A 25,196-nucleotide genomic window follows, 5' to 3' on the forward strand; every position below is an offset into this window, starting at 1 on the left:
TGAGTTTGTCATCATGAGCCATCTTGTCACCTTGTGGGCGTGGCATCCACTCATGTGTTTATGGTGTGGATTCTGCTTGTTTGTTTGTTTGGAGGAAGAACAGAAGAAATTATGCAACTTTGGTTGTTTCAAACATTTCTTTAGGGCAGAAATGTTCTCTTTTTAAGGGGGAGGAGTTACAACCCCAGGGTTGTGACTGCTTATTTCTTGTGTGTGTGTGTGAGATGGGTTTCAGGTGTGTATGTTTGATTAAATGACATGTGTGTGTGAGTGTCTGGTGGATCCTGGGAGCTGATTGGTCCTCAGATGGACGTCAGAAGACATTTTAAAGTTGTTTTTAATAAACTTTTAAAAAGGTTTGTTGAGTTTGTTGCTGGTGTTCTTTCAGAGTCTCCACATTCATGCTGGGATCAGGTTTTCCCCCGAGGCCTGGTCAGCTCAGTGCTGCTTTACACTACAGTTTCACCCATTCACTCACACATTCACACAGCACATCTACGTGCAGCACAGTTTGTGTTCTGTTGTCGGCCCGGTGATGTTCACTCTCTGTGTCTCGTTATGCTAACAGTTAAACTTCTGTTGCACCACGTTTATGCAGATGATGTTCATACGTTCATGTTATTACTGTTTTGTACAAAGTGAAAACCAGACAGCTGTTTTAGTTTAAATTATTTACATTTGGAACCAGGTCAGAGACTTCAACACTTACATTCTGATCCACTGTGAAGAACTTTACCTGCTTATATAAATTATAAAGTTATGAAGTAAAAATACCAACCAGTCATTAAAGATTAGGACCAGACTCAGGGTTAAGGTTAAAGTTCAGGTTAAAGGTTAAAAACAAAAAGAAAAGAGTGTTGTTGTTTTTTGTGGAAGCTGCTTTTTTATTTGTAAAAGAAAGAAAAGACTTCAGTCGTCGTCTGCTACACGTTCTAATTACATAAAGAAAAAAATCATCTGCGGAGACAAACGCAGAGAAGAATATCCTGAATCAAACTTAGGTAGAGTCAAATTTGATTGAATTGTTTTCATATTTCATACATCTTTCACTTTATGCTCTCAAAGAACAGTCAGTTTTTGTATTTACACAGAGCACCGATCAACAGTGCTCCTCCTCCTCAAACCTCTGCATCTTTTATACATAATATTTTACATCAAATCTTCTTCTACGTTAGCGTAGCCACCGCCCTCGTAGCCCCGCCCCCCTCAGCTGAGGACCAGCAGTGTGGAAAGATGTGTGCAACATGAACAACAAGTGTGTGACATTCAGAGTGAAGGTGGCGGCAGCAGCAGTGTCAGAGTCCACGACAGCGGCACGTCAGGGACACGACAGCGACACGTCAGGAACGCGACAGCGACACGTCAGGAACGCGACAGCGACACGTCAGGAACGCAACAGCGTCACTTCAATGACAAGTCAGACGCGACAGCGCCACGTCAATGACATGTCAGGGACAAGACAGTGACACGTCAGAGACAAGACAGTGACACGTCAGAGACGTGACAGCGACATGTCAATGACATGGCAGGGACGCGACAACAACACGTCAGGGACACGACAGCGTCACGTCAATAACACGTCAGGGACGCGACAGCGACACATCAGGGACACGACAGAGTCACGTCAGGGACGCGATAGCGTTGCATCAATGACACGTCAGGGACGCGACAGAGACACGTCAACGATGTCAGCAGCCAAGCTTAAAGCAAAACAAGCTTCAGATGAAGAAACTGAACGTGAGGCACAGAATCATTAGAGCCATCAGAATCGTCAGAATCATTAGATTCATCAGATTCATTAGAGTCATCAGAATCATTAGAATCATTAGATTCATCAGAATCATTAGATTCATCAGAATCATTAGATCCATCAGAAACATTGGATTCATCAGAATCATTAGATTCGTCAGAATCATTAGAATCATTAGATTCATCCGAATCATTAGAATCATTAGAGTCATTAGATTCATCAGGATCATTAGAATCATTAGAATCATTAGGGTCATCAGAATCATTAGAATCGTCGACTCAAACTCTTAACAAACGAACCCTGAACGTCTGAAGTCAAACTTCTCATCTAGTAAACAAACAAAGACAAAGTGAATAATTAGTGCTCTATCTGTGGCTTTATATAATCTCTATGTTTCTCTCTAACTCTCACTGATAGTCCTTGTTTTAGCACTTCCCATAGGTGATGACTGCAGACTTTACATTATTATTATTATTATTATTATTATTATTATTAATATTATTCATTTTCCCTCGATCTTAAACCAATAATCATAAATAAATACAAACAACACACGAGGAATGTTTACTGTAAACACGGTAAAAAAGACCAGAACTAAACGGGTGTAAACGTCATTAGCATCGCGACGCAGCGGCGTCCTCTTCCTCCTCTGATCTTCATCATCATCATCATCTTCATCCAAACACAAAAACATCAAAGTCTCTTCAGCTCCAGAACAAACGTCACAGATGGAAAAACTGATCCACGACGAGTTACTGAGTGAAAAATGAGAGCGAACCGTTGCCAAACCCCCGCTCTGACACGGTTACCATGGTTACTGACAGACGCTGCACCTCTGCGCGTGTGTGTGTGTGTTTGGTGGACGAGGACAAAGCTTTGCTGTCAAACTGTTTCATCGTCTTCAGTCAGACGCTTCCCGTGGACAAAATCTGCAGAGACAGAAACACAGACGTCAGCTGACCCTGAGCTAAGCTCCTCCCCCTCAGTCAATATCTAATTGTGATTGTTTGGTCATTTTTTATATGGATTCATTGTTTGTAATACAGAGAGATTTAAACCTGCCGTACCTGCACAGACCATCTATAAGAAATCCTTCAGAGACAGGTGAGCGAAGGGGTCGTGACCCGGAGCACGGAGCGGACTCTGGCTGGACGGACTCGAAGCTGCCGACGGCTGAGAGGGAAGAGAGGGAAGTGATTCATCTGTGACAAACACGGAACAGCACTCACTCACTCACTCACTCACTCACTCACCTGAGCGCTGGACACGGAGCCAAAGGGGTTTGGAGGTCTGACGGCAGCAGGCTGTGAGAACATCATGGAGGGAGGATTCATCATGGACATGGAGCTCATCTGTGGAGGCTGAACAGTCACACGTTCACAGATGAGAAACACTCTGAATGAATGGATGAACGACAAAAACAGCCTGAAATAACTTCCCCACATGTAAACAATATAATTCATTTAAATCCACATGAAAACATCACATTCTTCTTTTAACTGAGTCACATGATCAAAATAAACTGAAGCACAGGAGTCATGTGACCTCAGGGTCACTGAGCATCTGCTCAGGTCAGGAGGGGGCGGGGTCAGGAGGGGAAAAAAAAAGCTACTTTTCAGTGATTTGTGATGACAGAGGGTTCACCAAATTTCAAAATAAAAGTGTAAAAATATCAAAATAAAACTATTTTATTCAAAGCGAGGAAAATCACAAAAGTGAATTTGTGTGTGTTGATACTGAACATGAATTAAAACCAGAAATGTCAAACTTGTTTTTCTGACAGCAGCTGCTCAGGGTTCATGTCGTCATCGCATCATCATTCATGTTCTCACATTGTTTTCTTTCATTTTAAATCAGAAGAAAAGTTTTAGTTTGAATACTGACCAAGCCGTATGCCATCATGCCTGTGGGCGTGGTCGCAGGGAAAGTCATGACTGACGGTTGCTGAGGACAAACAAAAACATGTTCTTTAATGGTGTATTTTTATATATGCGTATATATATACGCATATATACGTATATATATATATATGTAATAAATGATGAATCATTGTGTTTGTCATTTTAATAAAGTTTTAACGACATAAAGCTCAGTAGTTACAGACAATCACGATTATTAACATTGATGATGTTTTCACACAGAACTGATTAAAAATGTTCACGTCATTCTTGAGTCACATGATCTGAACGTTGGCGTCTCGTGTTTTTATTGTCATCGTAAGTTTGTGAAGAACAGTGTGTGTGTGTGTGTGTGTGTGCGTGCGTTACCATGGAGACAGGGTTCCAGGTCGTGGTCGGCGCTGCCTTCGGCTGCCAGTGGGTGCCGCCGGTCATCCTCTTCTCCCCCGGCTGACTCCAGTGGATGTCACTGCGCGAGCACAACACACGGCGCGTTAGCACGTTAGCACGTTAGCTCTGAAAACACATGGACTCACGGCGATGAAGAGTCAACACTCACTTTTTCATCGTTCCGTTTCCGATGCCGAGGTCTGAACGAGTGAACAAAAGAAAGTGTTGCAGTTTGTGTTTGTTGAGATGAAATGATTGAAATAAAAAGTTGAGTAAACAAACTCACTGCCCACGAGATTAGCCAGAGAAGAGTCCAGGTCGTCTGACACCAGCTTCTCTGGCTGCTGATTGGACGACAGACCGGAACCAGCCACAGTTGGTTTGAGGATTCCTCCACTTATATCTGTACAGCATATATAAATATAAACATGTGGTCAAATATAAATATATGTTTTTTTCTTGGTCATGGGAAGATAACCACTTCATAGATGTTCAGATTCACTCATTCGTTAACTCACAAATGTTATAAACACAATATTACATAAATATTCTTAAATACTGTCTTTATTACAACATTCTAAATTTAGACGTTTTTTATAGTCAACATAAAAACCTTTTGAAGAACTGGAACCACATCAGACCAGATTCAGATTTAGACTCAAACTAAATCACTTTATTTACTCTACATGTATATATATTATAATATTAATAATAATAATAATAATAATAAGAGTCACCGTCAGCGCTGACGCAGCTGTTGCCTCCTGAAGCTTTGGCTCCAAACACAGACTCAAAGTCCACCTGCAGACCAGGTGACTGCTGAGGGGGCGGAGCCTGTGCTGCTGGGTAACCTTCAGCAGAGAAGAGACGAGGACACACAGTTACGGTCGTGTTACTACAAACAACATCTGTTAATAACTGAGAAGTGTTTAAACTTTGTCCTGTGACCCGGCAGAGACGACTGTCTGCACAGCGCCCCCTGTCTCACTCTGACTGCACAGCGCCCCCTGTCTCACTCTGTCTGCACAGCGCCCCCTGTCTCACTCTGTCTGCACAGCGCCCCCTGTCTCACTCTGACTGCACAGCGCCCCCTGTCTCACTCTGTCTACACAGCGCCCCCCGTCTCACTCTGTCTGCACAGCGCCCCCTGTCTCACTCTGACTGCACAGCGCCCCCTGTCTCACTCTGTCTGCACAGCGCCCCCGTCTCACTCTGTCTGCACAGCGCCCCCGTCTCACTCTGTCTGCACAGCGCCCCCTGTCCCTGTCTCACTCTGTCTTTAAAGGAACAAACGTAAAACAAACTCTCATCATCATCATCATCAGTTTAAAACAGAAACACTTAAATCAGTCTTTTATATGTTACTGGACAAGGGCGGCCATTACTTTCTACAACAGTCCAGACAAAGATCAAATTATAATCTGTCCATAATCTGTCTGTGGACTGTTGACTGACAGGTGTTCAGTACCTCTGAAGAGACCTGCGACACTCGCACACTCAGAGGGAAAAGGACTCTGCTGAGACAGCTGCTGAGCTGAGGACGCTGCTGGACCACAGAAGGAGTCTGACACAGGAGACAGAGACGGAGAGACAGGAGACACACAGGGACAGAGACAGGTGTTTGAAGAGAGACAGGCAGGAAAGTATTAAAGTGTTAAAGTTAGAGACGTTAGTTGACTTAAGAAGGAGGAGTTTAAAGGAACAGTTTGACATTTGGAGAAGTTCTATTAAAACTAAACCAGATATTTATATTTTACAAAGAGAAACACCACAGATGTGTTTCTAATATCAGATGATAATATATTTCCCATCCATCCAATAATATTAAACAGTTTAACAAGAACAAATCTGGTTCATCTCTCCAATCAACATCTTATCTCTGCACTCATGTGGATTTATATCTTTATTATAATATAAAATATAAAGAAAACGTGAAACAATTTATTAAAAAACTGAACTTTATCAAATACAAATTTGGCTTAAAATAAATCTAAATTTCTGGGTTTTTTTTATCAAGTTTCTAAGAAGAAAATAAATGACATTGTAATGATCTGCCCGATACATTCAATAATAATCTGCTATTTGTCCACTCTGATTAATCTGTTAATCTCTCAAAGATGCTGCAAATGTGACGAGTGCTATATACATACATGTTTATATAAACATGTATGTATCCTCACAATAAAAAGATCAAAATATGTGCAAATGTACTTAATATTTTATACTTTTGTTGTCGAGTGAGATCAGTGGAAGGAGAGGAGAAAACCCTGCTGCCACCTAGTGGTTGGAGGCTTAAATAGAACAAACTACTGCTATTATATTTGAGTTGAACAGTAAATGTATCTACTGAGTAACTGAATCACAGAGTTTTTCCCAAAATGTCAAACTCTTCTTCTCAAACTGCCGAGTGAGAATGTTGTGATCGTACCTGAGACGGAGTGTTCTATCCGCACTGTGCGTTTGTAAACAGGCGAGTTTGTGTCAGTAAAGGGATTATAACGATCTAGAAGAAGCAGGTTTCACATTAAACAACAACCAGTGAACTGAGGAGGTGAGGAGATGATTGTTTGAAACTAAACGACTCGTTACCGCCAAACATTTCATGAGCAGACGTCCGAGAGGGAAAGCTAACGCCGTCTGAAGACACCACAGGTAAGTGAGTGGCATCCACCACCAGCTTTGACAGGAAAGGGTTGAGGTTTGGCATGGAGTCGTCTCCAGCTTCAGCAGAGGTGAAAGGATCTGGACGTCACGGAGGAGACAGGAGAGGGAGGAAGGAGACAGGAGAGGGAAGAAGAAGAAGAAGAAGAAGGTGGACGTCAGCGTCAGACAACGAGAAGAGAAGGAGAGCACGCCGCAGAAGAGAAGATCTTCTCACCTGACCAGGCTGTAGCCACTGGAAGACCTGAAGAACCTGAAGAACCGGACTGAAGAGCCGGCTGGAACGATGACTGGAGGTCAAACAGGTCGCTCTCCATCTTCACTGCACTGCACACACACACACACACACACACACAAATTATGATTTATTTCATGGTTTTTCAACATTTTCAACAGTAATTTTACCGCTCATTTATTTTGTATCCTGTTTGTATTTTACAGTGTGTGCCCGTCTTGACCTTTGACCCTGTTGCTGTTTGTTTCAATTAATGTTATAAATGAATCAAATCAAATGTTAGCCCTTCAAAATAAGAGCGGTACCCGTTGGAGCAGCTGGCTGTGGAGAAGAGGTCGATGGCTGGTGCAGTGCTGATAGCGCCCCCGGTGGTGGAGACTGGTGACGTGTCAGTGGTGGCAAACGAAGGTCTTTTAGAAAGTTCTTTAAGTCTTTGTTCCTGAGTCACAGAGCGAGAATCAAACTAATCAAACAGGAGTTTATTTATCTGCTGCTGTTGTTGTTGTTGTGTTTGATAAAAACCTTCAGAGCTTTGAGTCGAGCTTGTTCTTCTTCCAGAGCCGCTTGTTTCTCACGCTCGTCCACTTTAGTGAAGGACATGCCGGTGGTGGCCAGAGAGGACACGGCGTTTGACAGAGTGCTGGCTCTGCACAGACAAACAAACAAACAAACAAATAAATAAATAAATAAATAGACAAACCAACCAACAAACAAATAAATGAATGAATGAATGAATAAATGAATACATAAATAAACAGACAGACAAACAAACAAAAAACAAAGAAATAAATAAACAAACAAATAAATAAATAAATAAACAAACAGACAAACAAACAAATCCATGAATAAATAAATAAACAAATAAACAAATAAACAGACAGACAAACAAACAAATAAATTAATGAATGAATACATAAATAAATAAACAGACAAACAAAAACCAAACAAACAAACAAACAAATAAATAAACAGACAGATAAATAAATAAATAAATAAAACAAATAAAAAAACAAACAGTTTGTTTGATTTTTCAGCTTTTTAAACGTCAATATTTTCTGGTTTCTTTGCTCCATAAAAACAAAGAAATCATTAAAAACATTTTGTGGACGTTTGACAAACACTGATCAATATTTAACAACATTTCAGGACCAAAGAAATACTTGCAGCCCAATATCTGTCTATTATGTATATGAATTATTACTGTTGTAATTGTTAATATCACATGATTACACACACACACACACGTGTGTATTTGTGTATCTGTGTTCACTCTAATGAGAACAACGTTTCATTGAAATTAATGCTAAATAAAGAATATTTGAAATGAGGGAGCAGAAGCAGAGGTGAGTAAGTCTCTGATGATGATGATGATGGTGATGATGATGATGATGATGATGGTGAAGAACGTACCTGCTGGCTGCAGTGGAGTCTTTGACCTTCTTGCCCTCTAAAGAGGCCAAGTGCTGCTCCAGAGCTTCCAGGAGGCTGCTGGGAGCCTGAGGAGAAAAAAGACACAGTCAAGAGTGGACACACACACATACAGACACACACACAGACAGACAGACAGACAGACACACACACACACACACACACACACACACAGACACAGACAGACACACACACTGTGATGGACAGACGTGGGAAACTATAGTCTCTTCATCATCACACACTTCTGACTCGACTCAGTTTAGCTTCATCACGTTGTTTCCATTACTTCATAGCTCCTCCTCCTCTGTGTGGGCGGAGTCCTCACCTCACGGTGGTTTTCTCCACGACACAAACACAAACTCGTGACTTTTGGGTGAAAGTGAATCACAGACGACAGTCTCTGACCAATCAGAGGCCGGCAGTCTGATGACGTCACAGCTGAACGTTGAAGGTTCTATCACTGACGATGAAGTGTGTGACGTTAAAGTGACTTTTTTTTCCCGCCTCTGATCCATGAGAAGCAGCTGTCGAGAGTTAACGTCAGAGCACGACGACGTTCATCACCACGACGTCGAAACACGACACGGCAGCCATTTTACACTGAGGTCACATCTGTCCTGAGATCTGATCCCAGCGTTACCCGTTCACACTGACACGTTACATTTATGTCCACGTGTCTCAGAGTCAATTTACCTGTAAACTAATAACTTTTCATCTGCTCAGTTTGTATGGATTTAGCAGATCATCTTTCCTGAATTGCTTTTTTCCCTCCAGATAATAGAATAATGGCTTATTTTTCTCAATTAGAAATATTTTTTTGCTAAAAAAAAAAAAAAAAAGAACATTTCTCCTGTTTTTCTGAATGAGACAATTTTTCCTGCTCGGCTTTTTTTCCTAGAAAAATAACAAAAATTACGTAAAAAATGTATTTATCTTCCCAGATCTCAGTTTACTTTTAACTTTGAAACACTGAACGTTAATAATATAAATATATATACTGTAGTAAACTAAAGAAATGACATATAATATAGAAATATAACATCGTGTGATCAGGATCAGGATGTTCACACTAGACGTTTGACAGTAAATACAATATTCAGAGAATTTTACCACAGTGAGAGATTTTTCCTTCATCAACAACAACAACAACAACAACATGCAAAAACACACACACACACACTGAGGAAGAAGAGGAAGAAGAAGAGGTAAATGATAGTACTTACACAAACTGTGAACTGAAGAGGACAGATAAAAGGAAAATACAGGATATAAAGGTGGTGACAGTCACTGACAGAAAACAGGAAACTGAGTGAGTGTGATTTGTTTACACCTTTATTTACTGTAGAGAGAAGCAGTGCTGAGCAGCAGAGACTTAAACAAACCATCCCAGAATAATCTGGATTAAAATGTCAGACAAACTAAGATACGTCACGTTAGCGCCCCCCACAGGTGGAAGATAAAAAATGTGACAACGAATCTTCACCAAAGAGACTCAGAAAAGGATTTAGAATTTAGTTTTTTCTTGGTTTACAGTAAAATATGTTGCTCCATTTTGTTTTAATAAATGCCAACTAAATTAAATACACGTTTAAAAATGATTTACTGCAAAAGTTGTTTCATCAAAACAATTATTACTTTTATTCTTTTAAGGTTTTAAGGAGTAAAGATATAAACAATATAAAATACATTTTTATTTTAAGGTCAATTTAAAATTTCATGTTCAATTTAATGAGTCATTTTAAATAATCCTGATTATTATTTTTCCATAATCGAGTATCTGCTGAATAACTGAGCTGAACCTTAGCAGAGAACATGTTCATAAAATCCTGCGATATAATAAATGTTTGCTCTTACTGCTCAGCACTAGAAAGACAAAGAAGAAGCAGAAGAAGAAACAGGAGAAAACAAACGTGCACCTTAAAGAAGAAAATCATGCTGTTGTTTCTCGTGAAAATATTTCTGAACAAATGAAAAATTTAAAGAAAGAGAAGAAGATCCTGTGTTTTCTCTGCTCACCTGGGAAAGATCTGGAATGTCGCCTCGATCGATTCCCACCTGCTGTTAAAAAGAAAAAAACACATGTTATCACACGTTTCATTGAGAAACTCATTCATCTGTGGCTGAAGAATACATAGAAAAGTACCTCTGCTACTTTGAGGAACTCTGATATCCGTGTCATCCTGGTGAGAAACTTCTTATAAATGTCCAAACCTTCTTTACACTGAGTTTTCTTCATGTCAAAGTATTTCTCTGTTTAATGAAAGATACAAAGAGGTAAGTTAACTGTGTACAATCAGAGACGCTGTGATAAGAAGAGAAAGTTATATCTGATGTCTGAAGGTGAGTGAAGGTGTCTGAAGGTGAGTGAAGGTGAGTGAAGGTGTCTGAAGGTCAGTGAAGGTGTCTGAAGGTGAGTGAAGGTCAGTAAAGGTCAGTAAAGGTGTCTGAAGGTGAGTGAAGGTCAGTGAAGGTGTCTGAAGGTGAGTGAAGGTGTCTGAAGGTCAGTGAAGGTCAGTAAAGGTGTCTGAAGGTGAGTGAAGGTCAGTGAAGGTGTGTGTGAAGGTCAGTGAAGGTGTCTGAAGGTGAGCAAAGGTCAATGAAGATCAGTGAAGGTGTCTGAAGGTGTGTGAAGATCAGTGAAGGTGTCTGAAGGTGAGTGAAGGTGTCTGAAGGTCAGTGAAGGTCAGTAAAGGTGTCTGAAGGTGAGTGAAGGTCAGTGAAGGTGTGTGTGAAGGTCAGTGAAGGTGTCTCAAGGTGAGCAAAGGTCAATGAAGATCAGTGAAGGTGTCTGAAGGTGTGTGAAGGTCAGTGAAGGTCAGTGAAGGTGTCTGAAGGTCAGTGAAGGTATCTGAAGGTGAGTGAAGGTGTCTGAAGGTGAGTGAAGGTGTCTGAAGGTGAGTGAAGGTGAGTGAAGTTGAGTGAAGGTGAGTGAAGTTGAGTGAAGGTGAGTGAAGGTGTCTGAGGGTCAGTGAAGGTGTCTGAAGGTAAGTGAAGGTGAGTGAAGTTCTCACCCAGCAGGTTGATGATTCCTTCATTATAAGCAGCAAAGAGTCTGATGGAGTCCTTGAAGAGAAGCATGAAGGCTGCGTTGATGACTCCATTAGTTAACTCGTTAGCATTAACCTGAGGACAAACAATAAAGAAAAGCATTTCATCTCCACTGTGATGATCCACACTGAGAAGAAACATGTCAATGAGCTCAAACTGTATCAATAAATGAATTCATGACATTTTTATCTGCATAAAGTCTGGGTCGGGGGCCCACAGATGGGTCATTTATTTTGGGTCATTAAACAAATGAGCAGAATTTTCCTTTGACATTTTAATTGTGATAAATTTCATACAATGAATTGTTTGAGGTTTAATTCAAAATGATTATTTAATTTAATTTTTAATAGATTTTGGTGTACAGAAGGTTACGTGTGACGATCAGCTGCTTCCTCAGTGACAGAATAAAGCTTCAGTACGTTGTTCACACTGAAGCTGCAGAGACACAGCAGCTTCACCTTTAACTCACATTGAAGTCAAGCAGAGCGTCCATCTGGTTCTGAATAATTGGAATAGTCTTGAGCAGCTTCTCTGTGCTCATGGTCCTCATTACACCGTCCACTCTTTGAGGACACATGAAGACAGACGGAGGACAAGGAGGAGGAGACACACGATAAACTGATCATTCACTGTGATTGTGATTATTACAATCATTCATTTATGAAAATCATGCTGGAGATTAAATATTAAAAACATAAACATGATTAATATTTCGAGTGTGATTGAAAAAGAAAAGTGAGTCCTTACCCACGTTTGACTTTAGTGAAGTCAAAGGCGACTTGTCTGTAAGAAACAGCTTTTTCATTCAGATATCGACTGTACCTCCTGATAAACGTGGACATGTCGTAGCCTGGGAAACAAAAGCACCACATTTTATGTACATACGTATATATATACATATATATATATATATATGTGTATATATATATATATATATATATATATATACATATATATATATATGTGTATATGTATATATATATACACATATATATATGTGTATACATCCATGTTTAATTTAGAACTGTCAGTCAAACTTTTACCTTGTAACCCACTTTTGTCCAAAAAATTACTGAGGTTGAAAAGTGTGTTCCTGGAAGCCAAATACTGGACGAAACGCTGCATTAAGGGGAGAAAGAGGATAAACCAGTGGTTAATCACCTGATCTTTAGTGTATTAAAGTGGCATCAGAGGAAACAGCGTCTCACCTCGTTTCCATAGACCATGAGATGATGTGTGGTGATGAGAGACTTGAAGACGACCACCCAGCTGGTGCTCGTGGTTCTTTCAAACAGAGAGTCGGCCAACTGAGGAATGTTCACGTTCATCTCGTTAGTGCAGTGGATCAAATCTGAAACACAACAAAAGCTCTCATCACTCAAGTCAGACACAGACCTGAGGATATTTATTCTCACTGTAAATACTCAAGGTTGTCATATGGATTTGTATCAGACACAAATATAAACTGAGCAACTAAAGCAAATAAACATGTCCATATTTTCTCCATTAATCAATTAGTTGTTAGTTCATAAAATGTTATAAACGTGGAAAGGATGATGTTCTCAAACGTCTTGTAATGTGTTTAATATTCACAATTAAAAAAAAAACAATTATTAAAAACAACAGCAAAAATATAAACTATACAACAAATTTCTACTGTCTTCAAACTACGTCCCAACATCTGAATTAACTTACGACTGTAATAAAAAATCAAATCCTCCTTTCTGTAAATGTGAATTAATTAATAAAAATAGATTTATGGCTCAGTCAGAGATATTTTTAATATAATAATCACACACTGAGACACTGAAACCTTGTTAATGTTCCTGTCTGTGATGTCAATGATATATGATATTAACTCTACTACAACATTTACACAACAAATGCATCCTGAAACATGTTTGAAACTGAAATCACTTTTTCAAAGCAAAATCATTTGAATGTTTGTTTTACAGTCGTTTACAGAATTAGAAGCATGTTTGTTTTTTATTAGGTTTGTCCTTTGAAAACATTTCTGGAATTCTATAAACTTAACAGATGTTTTTATTAAAAGGATGTCTTCCTGTTTCCACAACTGAATTATCTCATAAAACTCACAATAAAGACCAGGTAATAACAAATAACAAATAACCGTCTCTGTTCTGAAATAAAGCTGATTAAACACAGAGACACTTGGTCTTGTTGTGTGTGTTAATCACACACTCACCTGACGAGTGTTAGCTTCTTGAAAGAAACAGGAGCTACACGTTTAAACATAATGATTGCTTGCCTCTTTAAAGTGTTGCTAATGTCCATATTTAACCATGATGAGTGTTAGCTTCTTCAAATACCTGCTAACAGGAGCAAAACATTCAATCGTAATGAACGCTAGCCTCTTCAAGTCACATTTAAGCATAATTAGTGTTAGCTTCTTCAAAGTAATGTTTACCGTAGCTACAGATTCAAACATGATGAGTGCTAGCCTCTTCACAGTGATGCTAATAGTAGCAATTTGTTGCAGCATAACAAGCAATATTTCTGTTAGCAGCAGCACAAATGTAAGTTTTGTTAAAACAGTCGACCACACCGGTTCTTAACACTCACAGCTTATCATGACATCATAGCTGTAGCGTATTAAATCACAAACACCATTAATATGAGGCCTAAAGTCACAGCAAACACATTTTCCCTGAACTGTTACTCAACTTTACCTTCATAAAAGCCACTGTTATCAGTGCCATCATTTCTTCTTAAGTGCAAATCAATGTGTAGGAATGAGTGTGTGTCTCTGTGAGGACAAACACACACTGACTGAGGGTTTAAGCTGTGTGGTGACGTCAGGCTGTGGAGGAAGCAGCTCTCTGACTTCTGAAGCAGCAGCAGCAGCAGCAGCAGCAGCAGCAGCAGCAGCAGCAGCAGCAGCAGCAGCAGCAGCAGCAGCAGCAGGAGGAGGTATCACATTACTCCATCACCTGTGCTCCACCATGATGGAGAAACACTGAGAGCATTACAGTAAATGTTGACTCAGGGTCCAACAGCGGAATCATGACTAGTGCTGCTAACAGGAGTCTAAGCTACGGCTAGTGCTACTAACAGCAATCTCATACTAGTACTGCTAACAGCAGTCTAACCCAAGGCTAATGTGACCAGCAGTCTAACTTAATACTAGCACTACTAACAGCAGTCTAACCTATAACTTACAATGCTAACAGTGGTCTAACCAAATGCTAGCACAGCTAACAGCAGTCTGACCTAATACTAGCACTGCTAACAACAGTCTAACCTGATAATAACACTGCTAACGGCAGTCCAACCTAATACTAGCACTGCTAACGGCAGTCTACCAGAGTACTAGAACTGCTAACACCAGTCTAACCTAAGGCTGATGCTGCTAACAACAGTCTACGCTAACACTGGTACTGCTAACAGCAGTCTAAGCTAATGTTAGTGCTGCTAACAGCAGTCTAAGCTAATGTTAGTGCTGCTAACAGCAGTCTAACCTAAGGCTAGTGCTACTAAACTAAACATGCGCAAAAACTATATTTTTAGAATGACAGTAACACACTTTTCTCTCAGTACCTGTATAGATTATGAATGTTTAGTGTGTGTGTGTGTGCTAGCAACAAACCTAAAGCAGTACGAGATCATAAGTCATAGTTTCATCACAATGTCATACGTTTCCTAATATTGTTTTATATATATATATATATATATATATATATATATGTATATATATATATATATATACATATATATACATATATATATACATATATATGTATACACATATTAAAAATACTTGGAATCAACAAAATATTTTAAAAGTCACTAAATAACACTTTTTTTAATTTAAAGTGTTTGTGTTGTATTATCTTTATATTATATTGTGTTTATATTGTCATACATTGATATCAACCCATGCATATCGTCATAAGATAGTTTTAACACATCGCCCAGTAAATATTGTTATTATTATTATTGACTGTATTATAACAGATACCGTTACATCCCTGATACACCGTGATAATAAAGTTGTGTGATCATATTTTTCCTCCTATCACTCAGATATGTATGAACTCATCTCTACCTGTGCTTTACTATAATATGATATGATATAATATGATATAATATATCATAAAAATATCATATAACTGTGTAACAGAATCACAGCAGAGTCGACTGAACAATCACAGGCAGCTACACACGAGCTAGCATCACATCAGCTAAAGGTTTAAATCAATAAAACATGAATTTATAATCATAAATAAAGAATATGCTGATTCAGATGTAGAGACAGTTCCATTGTGAGGAGGTCTGTGACAAAAACAAGGCCTGGAAACAGTGTAATCTGTGTCTGTCTCTGTGTGTGTGTGTGTGTGTGTGTGTAACCAGCACTGACTGACTGACTGACTGACGCTTTGAGGCTTTGAGGCCTTGTAGCTTCAGCAGCGACACATTTACGGTGTTCCGGCTTCACAGTGTCATACTCACAGTCCAGATGCTTCTTTTTGGGGCCCATGACTTCGTGGGTCGTGGCCTTACAGACGGTTTTAGACACCGCGGAGCCGGTGACGCTGTGCTGAGCTGCAGTGATTCTGTCCGTGATGCTCTGGCCCGACATGTTCGCTCCGTCAGCGCAACAAAAGACTTTCACAATAAAATGTCTCCTTCCAGCGGCTGTATCCTCACAATACGAGCTCCAGATTTAAAAAACAAAAGAATAAAAACAGGGTTTGAAACGAAAACGTCCTCCTCCCGCTGCTCTGCTGCCTTTTCTCACCTCAGAGCAGAGAAAACCGGGACCAGGCTGCGGCACAGGCGGAACACAGGCGAACACAGGCGAACACTGGCGGTCAGAGAATCAGAGAAAACACGTCCCTGTTTCCCTCCAAACGCATTCACAGCTCACCGAGTTTAAAACTGACCACTTTACTCTGTGAATCATCGTCAGAACCGACTCTGACTGCCGAGCACATCCCGAGATCAAACACCGGATCCTGCGTCTCCTCTCCTGCCGCCACCGCCGCTGCTGCCGCTACCGCGCTACCGCTACCGCCGCTGTCGCTCCGACAGTCGCCACCGCGTCGCGCCGCGCTACCGCTCCTCCTCCTCTTCCTGCTTCTTCTTCTACGCTTTTTAAAGGGCTATTAAAAAAGAAACTAGGGCCACACTCTGAGGGAAATGACGGCCTCAGTTTGTTTAAGTCTGAGTGAAGAAACATCTCCTGCTCTGATCATGGATGCAGGTGGAAGTCTACAGGAACTGACCTCAGATCAGCTACAGTTGAAGGTCTACAGGAACTGACCTCAGATCAGCTGCAGGTGGAGGTCTACAGGAACTGACCTCAGATCAGCTACAGTTGAAGGTCTACAGGAACTGACCTCAGATCAGCTACAGTTGAAGGTGTACAAGAACTGACCTCAGATCAGCTGCAGGTGGAGGTCTACAGGAACTGACCTCAGATCAGCTGCAGGTGGAGGTCTACAGGAACTGACCTCAGATCAGCTACAGTTGAAGGTCTACAGGAACTGACCTCAGATCAGCTACAGTTGAAGGTGTACAAGAACTGACCTCAGATCAGCTACAGTTGAAGGTCTACAGGAACTGACCTCAGATCAGCTGCAGGTGGAGGTCTACAGGAACTGACCTCAGATCAGCTGCAGGTGGAGGTCTACAGGAACTGACCTCAGATCAGCTACAGTTGAAGGTCTACAGGAACTGACCTCAGATCAGCTACAGTTGAAGGTCTACAGGAACTGACCTCAGATCAGCTGCAGGTGGAGGTCTACAGGAACTGACCTCAGATCAGCTGCAGGTGGAGGTCTTACAGGTAAATAAATGTGGAATTATAGTGAAGTAATTCAGTCACAGTAGCTTTATGAACACTTGAATGTTGTATATATATATATATATATCCCTACATATATAGGCATATATATTACATGTTTTGTTAAAACATTAATAGTAAATAAATGTGTATTACAGCATTTACTGATGTTAATAAATGTAACCTCAATTTAAATGTTAAATGTTTTTTTTTAGGTTTTTGTGTATACACTTAATCCTCATTTTTAAATTATTAAAAAATTAGAATACATGATATAAATCAAAGATTGTTTTTGCTGTTTATATATATATATATTTTATTGTTTGTCTGCGGTTTTTCTCATAAATAATAAATTCGCTTCTTTCTTTTTATCTCAGCAGGACTTCCTGTTTTTTTGGGTTTTTTTCAAATGTCAAATATAAATCAAAATGGCTGACTCACTGAGATTATAACTACAGTGCTGTTTGTTATGTCCTGTAACCACAGACTGAGACCACACGGGGGCAGCACAGTGTCATAATGCTCTCCAAACAAACTCAGTCTTCACACGTGAAAACCAGGACAATCACTGATTTTTAAAGGTGAATTTCAGGTTTTATGACAGTGAATGTCCTATGAAGTCATAATTGACTGTACCACTCACATACACAAAGTTGTTTTAATATCTTTGTGAGGGCACATGATAGACCTAATGCATTCCCTAACCTTAAAACCAGGTCTTAACCCTGAAAAAGCCCTTTAAAGTTGTGGGGCTCAGACACAATGTCCTCACAAAGATAACCTACATGTGTACATTAGCTACTGACCTAACCTTAATGTAACACTAACCACAAAACATGTTACTTTTAAAAAAAAAAGACATCATCGTCATTATCTGTGTCCAATGTGCAGTCAAAATTCTTTATTGACTATTCTGAAATTCTTTAATAACCCTGAAAAATGATGTAAAAACACACAGAAAAATGATGAAGAAATAAAGAAGAAGAGCTACAGTGCCACTGACAGACACAGGGGGAGACGGAGAGCAGGACTGTCGCTAAATGTTGTTTAAACTGACACAAACAAAATGGTGGAAATGTCTCTTCTCTACATGTTTGTTGAACAAGTGGTTTCATCTCAGAGAGTTTACGTCAATATTCTGAAGAACAGAGACGTCTGTGGACGCACGGTCCTCACTAAAGACAATAAACCAGTATGTGTGTTTGTCTCCTCCTGTGGACACGCCCACAATTTGACTTTTACATGATTTAAACCTAATTTATAAACTCAGTGACTTTTTTAAAAGAGGTGAATGATATTTTTACCACTTTAACGCAGTATAATTATAACAACTAAAGAGTGACAGAGTGAGGATCAGACTCAGAGATGAGTAGGTGAACACATGAGTGAACACATGAGGGAACACACTCAGATTTCTGGATCATTTGAACAGATTTGTTTGTGTCTTTCAGATGCGACAGAGTTTCCAGTGTTTGGTTCTGCTACAGTGTCTTTGTCCCACAGTTTGGAATAAAGACGCTGGTTTATCTGAAGATCCACCGACGATAGGCCACATGTCCAACGTCTCTGTCTCTGTGTCTGTCTCCAACACTGCGGGGGACAAAGGTTCTCCCCACAATTATCCTGGCAGAGAGGAGCTAGGACAGAGAGAGGAGGAGCGAGGACAGAGTTAGGAGGAGCGAGCGATGAAGAAGACATTTAAAAGGAGGTGATGGAGGTTTTCAGCACCAGATGCAGCTGTTTATTTTTCACACACCTGAGGAATCTGTTTTCTGCCATGGTGACCTTGTGAGGATGTCAGAGGTCAAAGGTCGCTCAGGTGCTGCTGCCATGATGCGCTCGTGCTTCTTCTTCCTGATGATGATGATGACGAGTAACATGGCTTCAGCTCAGTTTAATGGATTTAACTGTGACGCTGGTTTTCACAGCAGATTTCCTGGTGAGAAACAAAAACACTTAATGATTTAATGTTTTTCATTTTAACTTCAATCAGAAATTACAGATTAAACTGGATTCATGCCTTAATCTGATTAAATTCACTTCATCTAGTGTATTATTTTCCATCCTGTTCACATTAACTCTCCAGTTTTGATTGTAAATGATAAACACTTAAATGACTTGATGGTTGTTTTTGTTAAAGGTTAAAGGTTAAAGGTCACAGGATGTGACCTCTTATATTTGTAAAGTTTTACAAATAAAAATGAGAGAAATGAGCACATGAATATTTTTCTTTTCCTGTTTATTTTCTCTTATTTGCCTTCAGGCCACCATAGTTTCTCCTCCATGTTTAAAGTGGAGCGTAGTATTCTGCGACCTCACAGATAGGTGGCAGTAAAACCTGCACTTTTACAAACAAATTTAACATCAAATATTTTATAAGTCTTGTAACAATGATATGATTGACGTGCGTTCATCTTTTTGTTCCCTCCCTCCCTCCTTCCTCCTCCTCCCTCCTCCTCCCTCCTCGGTGCAGGTGAGCGTGACATCAGTGTGTACTGTGGCGTTCAGACCATCACCATAAAGATTAACTTCTGCCCGGTGATTTTCTCTGGTTACACTGTGGCAGATTTGGCTCTGAACAGTTTCCACGGCGACGCTCAGTGTCGAGGCTTCGTCAACAACAACACGTTTCCCACCGCTGTTGTTTTCAGCATCAGCCTCAGTTCACTGGAGGCTTGTGGTAACAGTCTGCTGGTAACACACACACACACACACACACACACACAATTGAATTCAACTTTATTTATAAAGCGCTGAATCACAACAAACATGATTTCAGGTCTGTACATAAACAACATCATCAAGAGCAGAGAAACCAACAATTCAGACAATGAACAAACACTAGGGGGCAGTGGAGAGAAAAAACTCTCCTTTAACAGAAGAAGAAATCTCTGATAGAACCAGAACCAGACTTAAAGATGTGCAGCATCTGCCAAGACAGGTTGTGGTGAAAGGAAAAATGGGGACAGAGGAAGTGAGGAAAGACAGAAGAGAGAGACCAGGAGAAGATAAACAGATTCAGAAGTTTAACTGAGTCACTGATGACATGTTTATACTATGATGTAATTTATATAAGCAGCAAAAGTGGATCTGGATCCTGCAGCCTGACAGAGTTTATACCATTGTTGGTCCTCACAAAGTGACAAATACAAGAACACAAACACACAGGACTTCACATTTACTTCCATTCATTTGAACAGTTTAAACAAAGTCTCATCACTAACCTGAACCAGTTCTGCACATGTGCATGCTTGTGTGCTTGTGCGCGTGTGTGTGTGTGTGTGCAGGTGAGTACAGTGTATGGACCAAACGTGTACGGGAACATGTCTGTGGTGCAGACTGGAAATGTGTCAGGTTACATTGACACTCCTGACCCTCCTGACATCATCAGTTATCTGCCCAGTCTGCTGTATAAGTTCAGCTGCACGTATCCTCTGGAGTATCTGGTCAATAACTCACAGCTGGCATCGTAAGTTTCACACACACACACACACACACACACACACATATATATATATATATATATGTTGTACACAAATAATGAAATACTAATGTATTTTATCTCATCAACAGGTAAATTAAGTAATTAATTTGTATCACCTTCTGTTTATGTATATACATGTGTATATATATGATTTATTTTCTACATAGTTAGATTAACACTGTAAAACTGCAACAGTTCATTTTCTTCAGTTGACTCATGATTAATAGAATAGAATAGAGAGACTTTATTCATCCCTGAGGGGAAATTGTTTTAACATAGCAGCAATACAATACATTTATGTAAACATAAAATGTCAAATGTACAACAGTGAAAGAAAAAATAGTCATGTGACTAAAAAGAAAAAGAATTTAAATATATTGAAGTTTGTCGGTGAAAATGTTTTGTTTTTTTGTCTCTTAAATAAAGTTTCAGGTGAATTAAGAGGTCAAAGTTGACAAAGTGAACGTGTTACTTCATGTGTTCACAGCTCGTCTTCAGCTGTAACCATCAAGGACAACAATGGTACCTTTGAGAGCACGCTCAGTATGCTCCTGTATAACGTGAGTTTCATTCATTCATTCATTCATTCATTCATGAACTCTGAAGATTTTAATGACGACATTCACAGATTTATTTTCATGAAAATTGGGTTCATGAACCTGAATCATGATTTTGTAAGTGAAGGATTTGTTACAATATTTCAGTTCATTTCACAGATTTATATTTTTTTAATGAACAAAAATCACGTCTGATTCATTCAAACGTCTATTTTTTTATGTATAAAAAGCTCAACACGGCAAATTGAGCACATTTTAATTTTAAAGTAACATAAATGATATTTTAAATTAAAATTTAATTATATTTATTTCGCAGATAGTTGATAGTTAAATAATTCACATCATGAATGTTGAGAATAAAGAAGACAAATAATCTGACTTTTTGGATGAATAAACTGACTCTGCAAAGAATAATCTGGCTCCCTGAAGAATAGTCTAACTATTCTAATAGTCTGACTAAAGAATAATCAAATTATATGATGAATAATATGATTCTTTGAAGAATTACTCCAACTTTTGTACGAGTCTCTTCAGTCTGACTCTTTTAAGAATAGTCAGACTATTTGAGGAATAGTCAGACTATTTGAGGAATAGCCAGACTATAGTCAGACAGACTTTTTGGAGATTAATCCAACTGTTAAATGAAAAATCTGTCTCTCTGAAGAATAATATGATTCTTTGGGCAGTAATCCAACTGTTTTTTTTAGAATAGTCTGAATAAATAAATAAATAATCTGGTGATTGATCTGGTTCAAAGACTGTTGAACCAGATTAAATAAAGTTAATCTCTGTGTGTTCAGGACTCGACGTACAGTCATCCTCTGTCTATTCCAGCGTCGGGACTCGCTCTGAAAACACGAGTGTTTGCTGCAGTCAAAGCAACAAACTTAGACAAAAGGTAACATTGATAACATTCACTCTTTACTCTCTGATTTAGCCACAGAATCACTGAAGCGCTCGTGTTTCACGTGCAGAGTTAAAGCAAAGATTTCCCACCATGATCAAGTTTTTACAGATCTCTCATTCATGTGTTCATAATGTGAAAGGCTGCTTGTGTGTTTGCTCTCCGGGCTGCAGGTGGAACATCTTGATGGACGACTGTTACGCGACGCCCTCGGGGAATCCTAATGACCAACTCCGCTACGAGCTTTTCTTCGGGTAATGACGCCGATTCTGTCTCGACGCACAAAAGACGCTCATTTTCTTTTCAGCTACTGGTGAATAATGTGCCACAAATACACGTCTGTCATACGTCCACGTATGTTCATGTGTTCACGTGTGTTCAGCTGCTACAAAGACCCTCAGACGATCGTGTTTGAGAACGGCAGGAGTCAGATGGGACGTTTCTCCTTGGAGGTTTTCCGTTTCATCAAACACCGACATCAGAAACTGTCCACGGTGTTTTTACACTGCGTCACCAAACTGTGTCGAGCCGACGACTGCGTCACGCTGATGCCAGTGAGTGTCCGACAGTCATGACTCAGCGTTTTTTCCCTCCGACCTCAGTAACCACTGAAATACTCTGGTCATGTGATTGTCAGATATGTATGCGACGACGCCGACGTCAGCGGGAAGATGACAAGAGTCCAGATTATCCTGCAGCAGCAGCAGCGTCAAATAACGCCGTCATCACTGCTGGACCCATCGTCACCAGGAGTGGTACGAAGAATAATCAGACTCTTTGATGAATAATCTGACTTTTACTCATAATAATATGACTCTTTGATTAATAATCTGACTCTTTGAAGAATAATCTGACTCATAATAATCCGACTATTTGATGAATAATCTGACTCATAATAATCCGACTCTTTGATGAATAATCTGACTCATAATAATCTGACTATTTGATGAATAATCTGACTCATAATAATCTGACTCTTTGAAGAATAATCTGACTCTTTGATGAATAATCTGACTCATAATAATCGGACTCTTGAAAGAATAATCTGACGAGATGATTTACTTCATACTTTGTTTATTTTTAGATGAAACTTCTGTCTACAACTCTCAGCTCGGTAAGAAGTTTTATACAATGTTACAAAAAACAGTTTTAAATATCATGTGTGACAATAGACAACAGATACTTCCGGAAACAAAACACACACGCACACACAATCTTGTGCTTTTGTTGAACTTTGTAAACTTTTGTTCAAACCATCAGTGTCTGCAGACTCCGCCCACTCACTGAAACCAGTGACCAGCGCTCTAATCTCAGGTGTGGTCATTCTGGGCGGAGTCAGCGTGACCTTCTTCCTGCTGTCACTCCACCTCCTGCACAAGTCCCGCCTCCCAGCGAGCTCTGCCTCAGGTGTTTGGAACGACAGCTTGACATGAACATGGATCATGAACCAAAGGTCAAAGTTCTGTCTGAGATTTACTGACATTAAACGTGTTTGTATGATTTTTTCCTCTGGTGTTTTTATTCACTTTCACGTCTGTTTCCTCCATTTTAGATATTTTGGTAAAAAGAGCGATGTTATATGTTGTTATTTATATTTATCTATCAGCTGTTTAACATTTAAATCAACAATTAATGTGTGTTTTTACAATAGTTTATGGGGTCACATATATTCACATAATTTAATTCAATTCAAATCAATTGTATTGATATAGCGCCAGATCATAACATACATTATCTCAAGGCACTGTACACAGACAACATCATGGAGAGCAGAAAAACCCAACAGTTCACACAATGCGCAGACAGTAGGCATCAGTGGAGAGAAAAAACTCTGACACAACCAGACTCAGAGATGTGTAGCATCTGCCCCGACCGGTTGCGGTGAAAGGAAAAAATGGGGGACAGAGGAGAGGTGGGGGACAGAAAGGATAAGAGGGCGATGAGATAGACAGAAGAGAGAGACCAGGAGCAGCTATATAACAATTGTATCAAGTTATAAGTTTATACAGGACAGTTAGAGTCAGTGATGATATGTTTATAGAACTGTGATGTCATTTATATAAGAAGCAGCAGAGACTGTTGTATGTATGATAATAATAATATTAGCCTTGAAACTGGATCTGGATCCCACAACCTGCAAGATGAGGACACACACAGAGAGAGAGAGAGAGAGAGAGAGGAAGGAAAGACACAAACTAGGGAGAGAAAGAACAAGGTTAATGACGTATAATAAAGTCATATTAATACCCTGAGTGTGAGAGAGTGAGTTTGCGTGCAACACAGGAAATTCCCCCGCAGTCTAGGTATTTAGCAGCATAATGAAGAGATGGTCCAGGTTTCCCTGAGCCCGCTCTAACTATAAGCTTTATCAAAATGGAAAGTTTTAAGTCTAACTTTAAATACAGAGAGAGGCTCCGCCTCCCGAACTGTCATTGGGAGCTGGTTCCACAGGCGAGGAGGAGCCTGGTAACTGAAGGCTCTGCCTCCCATTATGCTCTTACAGACTCTGGGAACCACACATAAACCTGTATTTTGGGACCTAAGTAATCTGTTAGGGTGATAAGGTAGGTCTAGGTCTTTCTGGTATGAAGAGGCCTGACCATGAAGTGCTTTGATTTTAAATTGAATTCTTAAATGTACGGGGAGCCAGTGTAGAGAAGCTAACACTGGAGTGATATGGTCTCTCTTTCTAGTTCCTGTCAGAACAGACACTTGAATTAACTGAAGGGTTTTAACAGACTTGTTGGAACATCCTGATAATAAGGAGTTACAGTAATCTAATCTAGATGTAACACAAGCATGAACTAGTTTTTCAGCGTCCTTTAAGGACAGAATGTTTCTTATATTATACTTTGACCAGATATGCTGCAACGATGGATTCACACATTTCTCCCGGCTATCGTTCTACATGCGCGTATGTTTTGGTTGTGTTTACCCACAATGCCCTGCCTTGTAGTCTACTTCCTGCATTTGGTTCACTTGAAGTGAACCAGAGTTCCATGACCATGACCATGAAAATAAAACAACAAGAGCAA

At 39.8% G+C, this 25,196-nt stretch overlaps 2 protein-coding genes across 8 annotated transcripts; one reads left to right on the plus strand and one right to left on the minus strand.

Annotated features, from left to right (window-relative positions):
• Positions 1 to 808: 808 nt before the first annotated feature.
• Positions 809 to 16,454, minus strand: picalmb (phosphatidylinositol binding clathrin assembly protein b). 7 transcript variants are annotated; one of them, XM_058633623.1, is made up of 24 exons: positions 15,881 to 16,454; positions 12,619 to 12,761; positions 12,454 to 12,529; positions 12,158 to 12,260; positions 11,880 to 11,973; positions 11,374 to 11,485; positions 10,506 to 10,612; positions 10,379 to 10,420; positions 9,586 to 9,597; positions 8,345 to 8,430; positions 7,457 to 7,580; positions 7,240 to 7,397; positions 6,917 to 7,026; positions 6,628 to 6,780; positions 6,467 to 6,541; positions 5,507 to 5,602; positions 4,776 to 4,889; positions 4,325 to 4,441; positions 4,208 to 4,238; positions 4,018 to 4,117; positions 3,635 to 3,694; positions 3,004 to 3,111; positions 2,818 to 2,923; positions 809 to 2,679 (listed from the first exon to the last, which is right to left on the minus strand). In XM_058633623.1, the coding sequence occupies exons 1-23, from the start codon at positions 16,008 to 16,010 to the stop codon at positions 2,831 to 2,833; spliced, it is 2,244 nt and encodes a 747-aa protein (XP_058489606.1). In that variant the 5' UTR covers positions 16,011 to 16,454; the 3' UTR covers positions 809 to 2,679; positions 2,818 to 2,830. The 7 variants fall into 7 exon arrangements, with proteins under 7 accessions (XP_058489606.1, XP_058489610.1, XP_058489607.1 ...); XM_058633625.1 differs by having other exon boundaries at positions 811 to 2,679; positions 7,240 to 7,373; XM_058633627.1 differs by lacking the exon at positions 5,507 to 5,602.
• Positions 16,455 to 16,928: 474 nt separating this feature from the next.
• Positions 16,929 to 23,666, plus strand: LOC131462422 (zona pellucida-like domain-containing protein 1). Its single transcript, XM_058633635.1, has 12 exons — positions 16,929 to 17,219; positions 17,703 to 17,797; positions 18,668 to 19,155; positions 19,690 to 19,910; positions 20,504 to 20,685; positions 21,188 to 21,260; positions 22,058 to 22,155; positions 22,335 to 22,415; positions 22,544 to 22,715; positions 22,799 to 22,916; positions 23,246 to 23,275; positions 23,422 to 23,666. Exons 3-12 carry the CDS (start codon positions 18,948 to 18,950, stop codon positions 23,592 to 23,594), a joined length of 1,356 nt encoding a protein of 451 aa, XP_058489618.1. The 5' UTR covers positions 16,929 to 17,219; positions 17,703 to 17,797; positions 18,668 to 18,947; the 3' UTR covers positions 23,595 to 23,666.
• The last annotated feature ends 1,530 nt before the right edge of the window (positions 23,667 to 25,196 follow it).

This window comes from Solea solea, chromosome 7 (genome assembly GCF_958295425.1).
Source record: "Solea solea chromosome 7, fSolSol10.1, whole genome shotgun sequence".
Taxonomy (NCBI): Eukaryota; Metazoa; Chordata; class Actinopteri; order Pleuronectiformes; family Soleidae; genus Solea; species Solea solea.

Bases quoted from the DNA above. Each gene is read 5' to 3' on its own strand.
- LOC131462422 (XM_058633635.1), top strand. From the start codon at position 18,948: ATGCAGCTGTTTATTTTTCACACACCTGAGGAATCTGTTTTCTGCCAT. The intron at 20,686-21,187 runs GTAAGTTTCACA...ATGTGTTCACAG, and splicing joins AATAACTCACAGCTGGCATC to CTCGTCTTCAGCTGTAACCA. The intron at 23,276-23,421 runs GTAAGAAGTTTT...TCAAACCATCAG, and splicing joins TGTCTACAACTCTCAGCTCG to TGTCTGCAGACTCCGCCCAC.
- picalmb (XM_058633623.1), bottom strand. From the start codon at position 16,010: ATGTCGGGCCAGAGCATCACGGACAGAATCACTGCAGCTCAGCACAGC. The intron at 12,530-12,618 runs GTGAGACGCTGT...CCCTTAATGCAG, and splicing joins TCATGGTCTATGGAAACGAG to CGTTTCGTCCAGTATTTGGC. The intron at 4,118-4,207 runs GTGAGTGTTGAC...GTGCTCGCGCAG, and splicing joins GGAAACGGAACGATGAAAAA to TGACATCCACTGGAGTCAGC.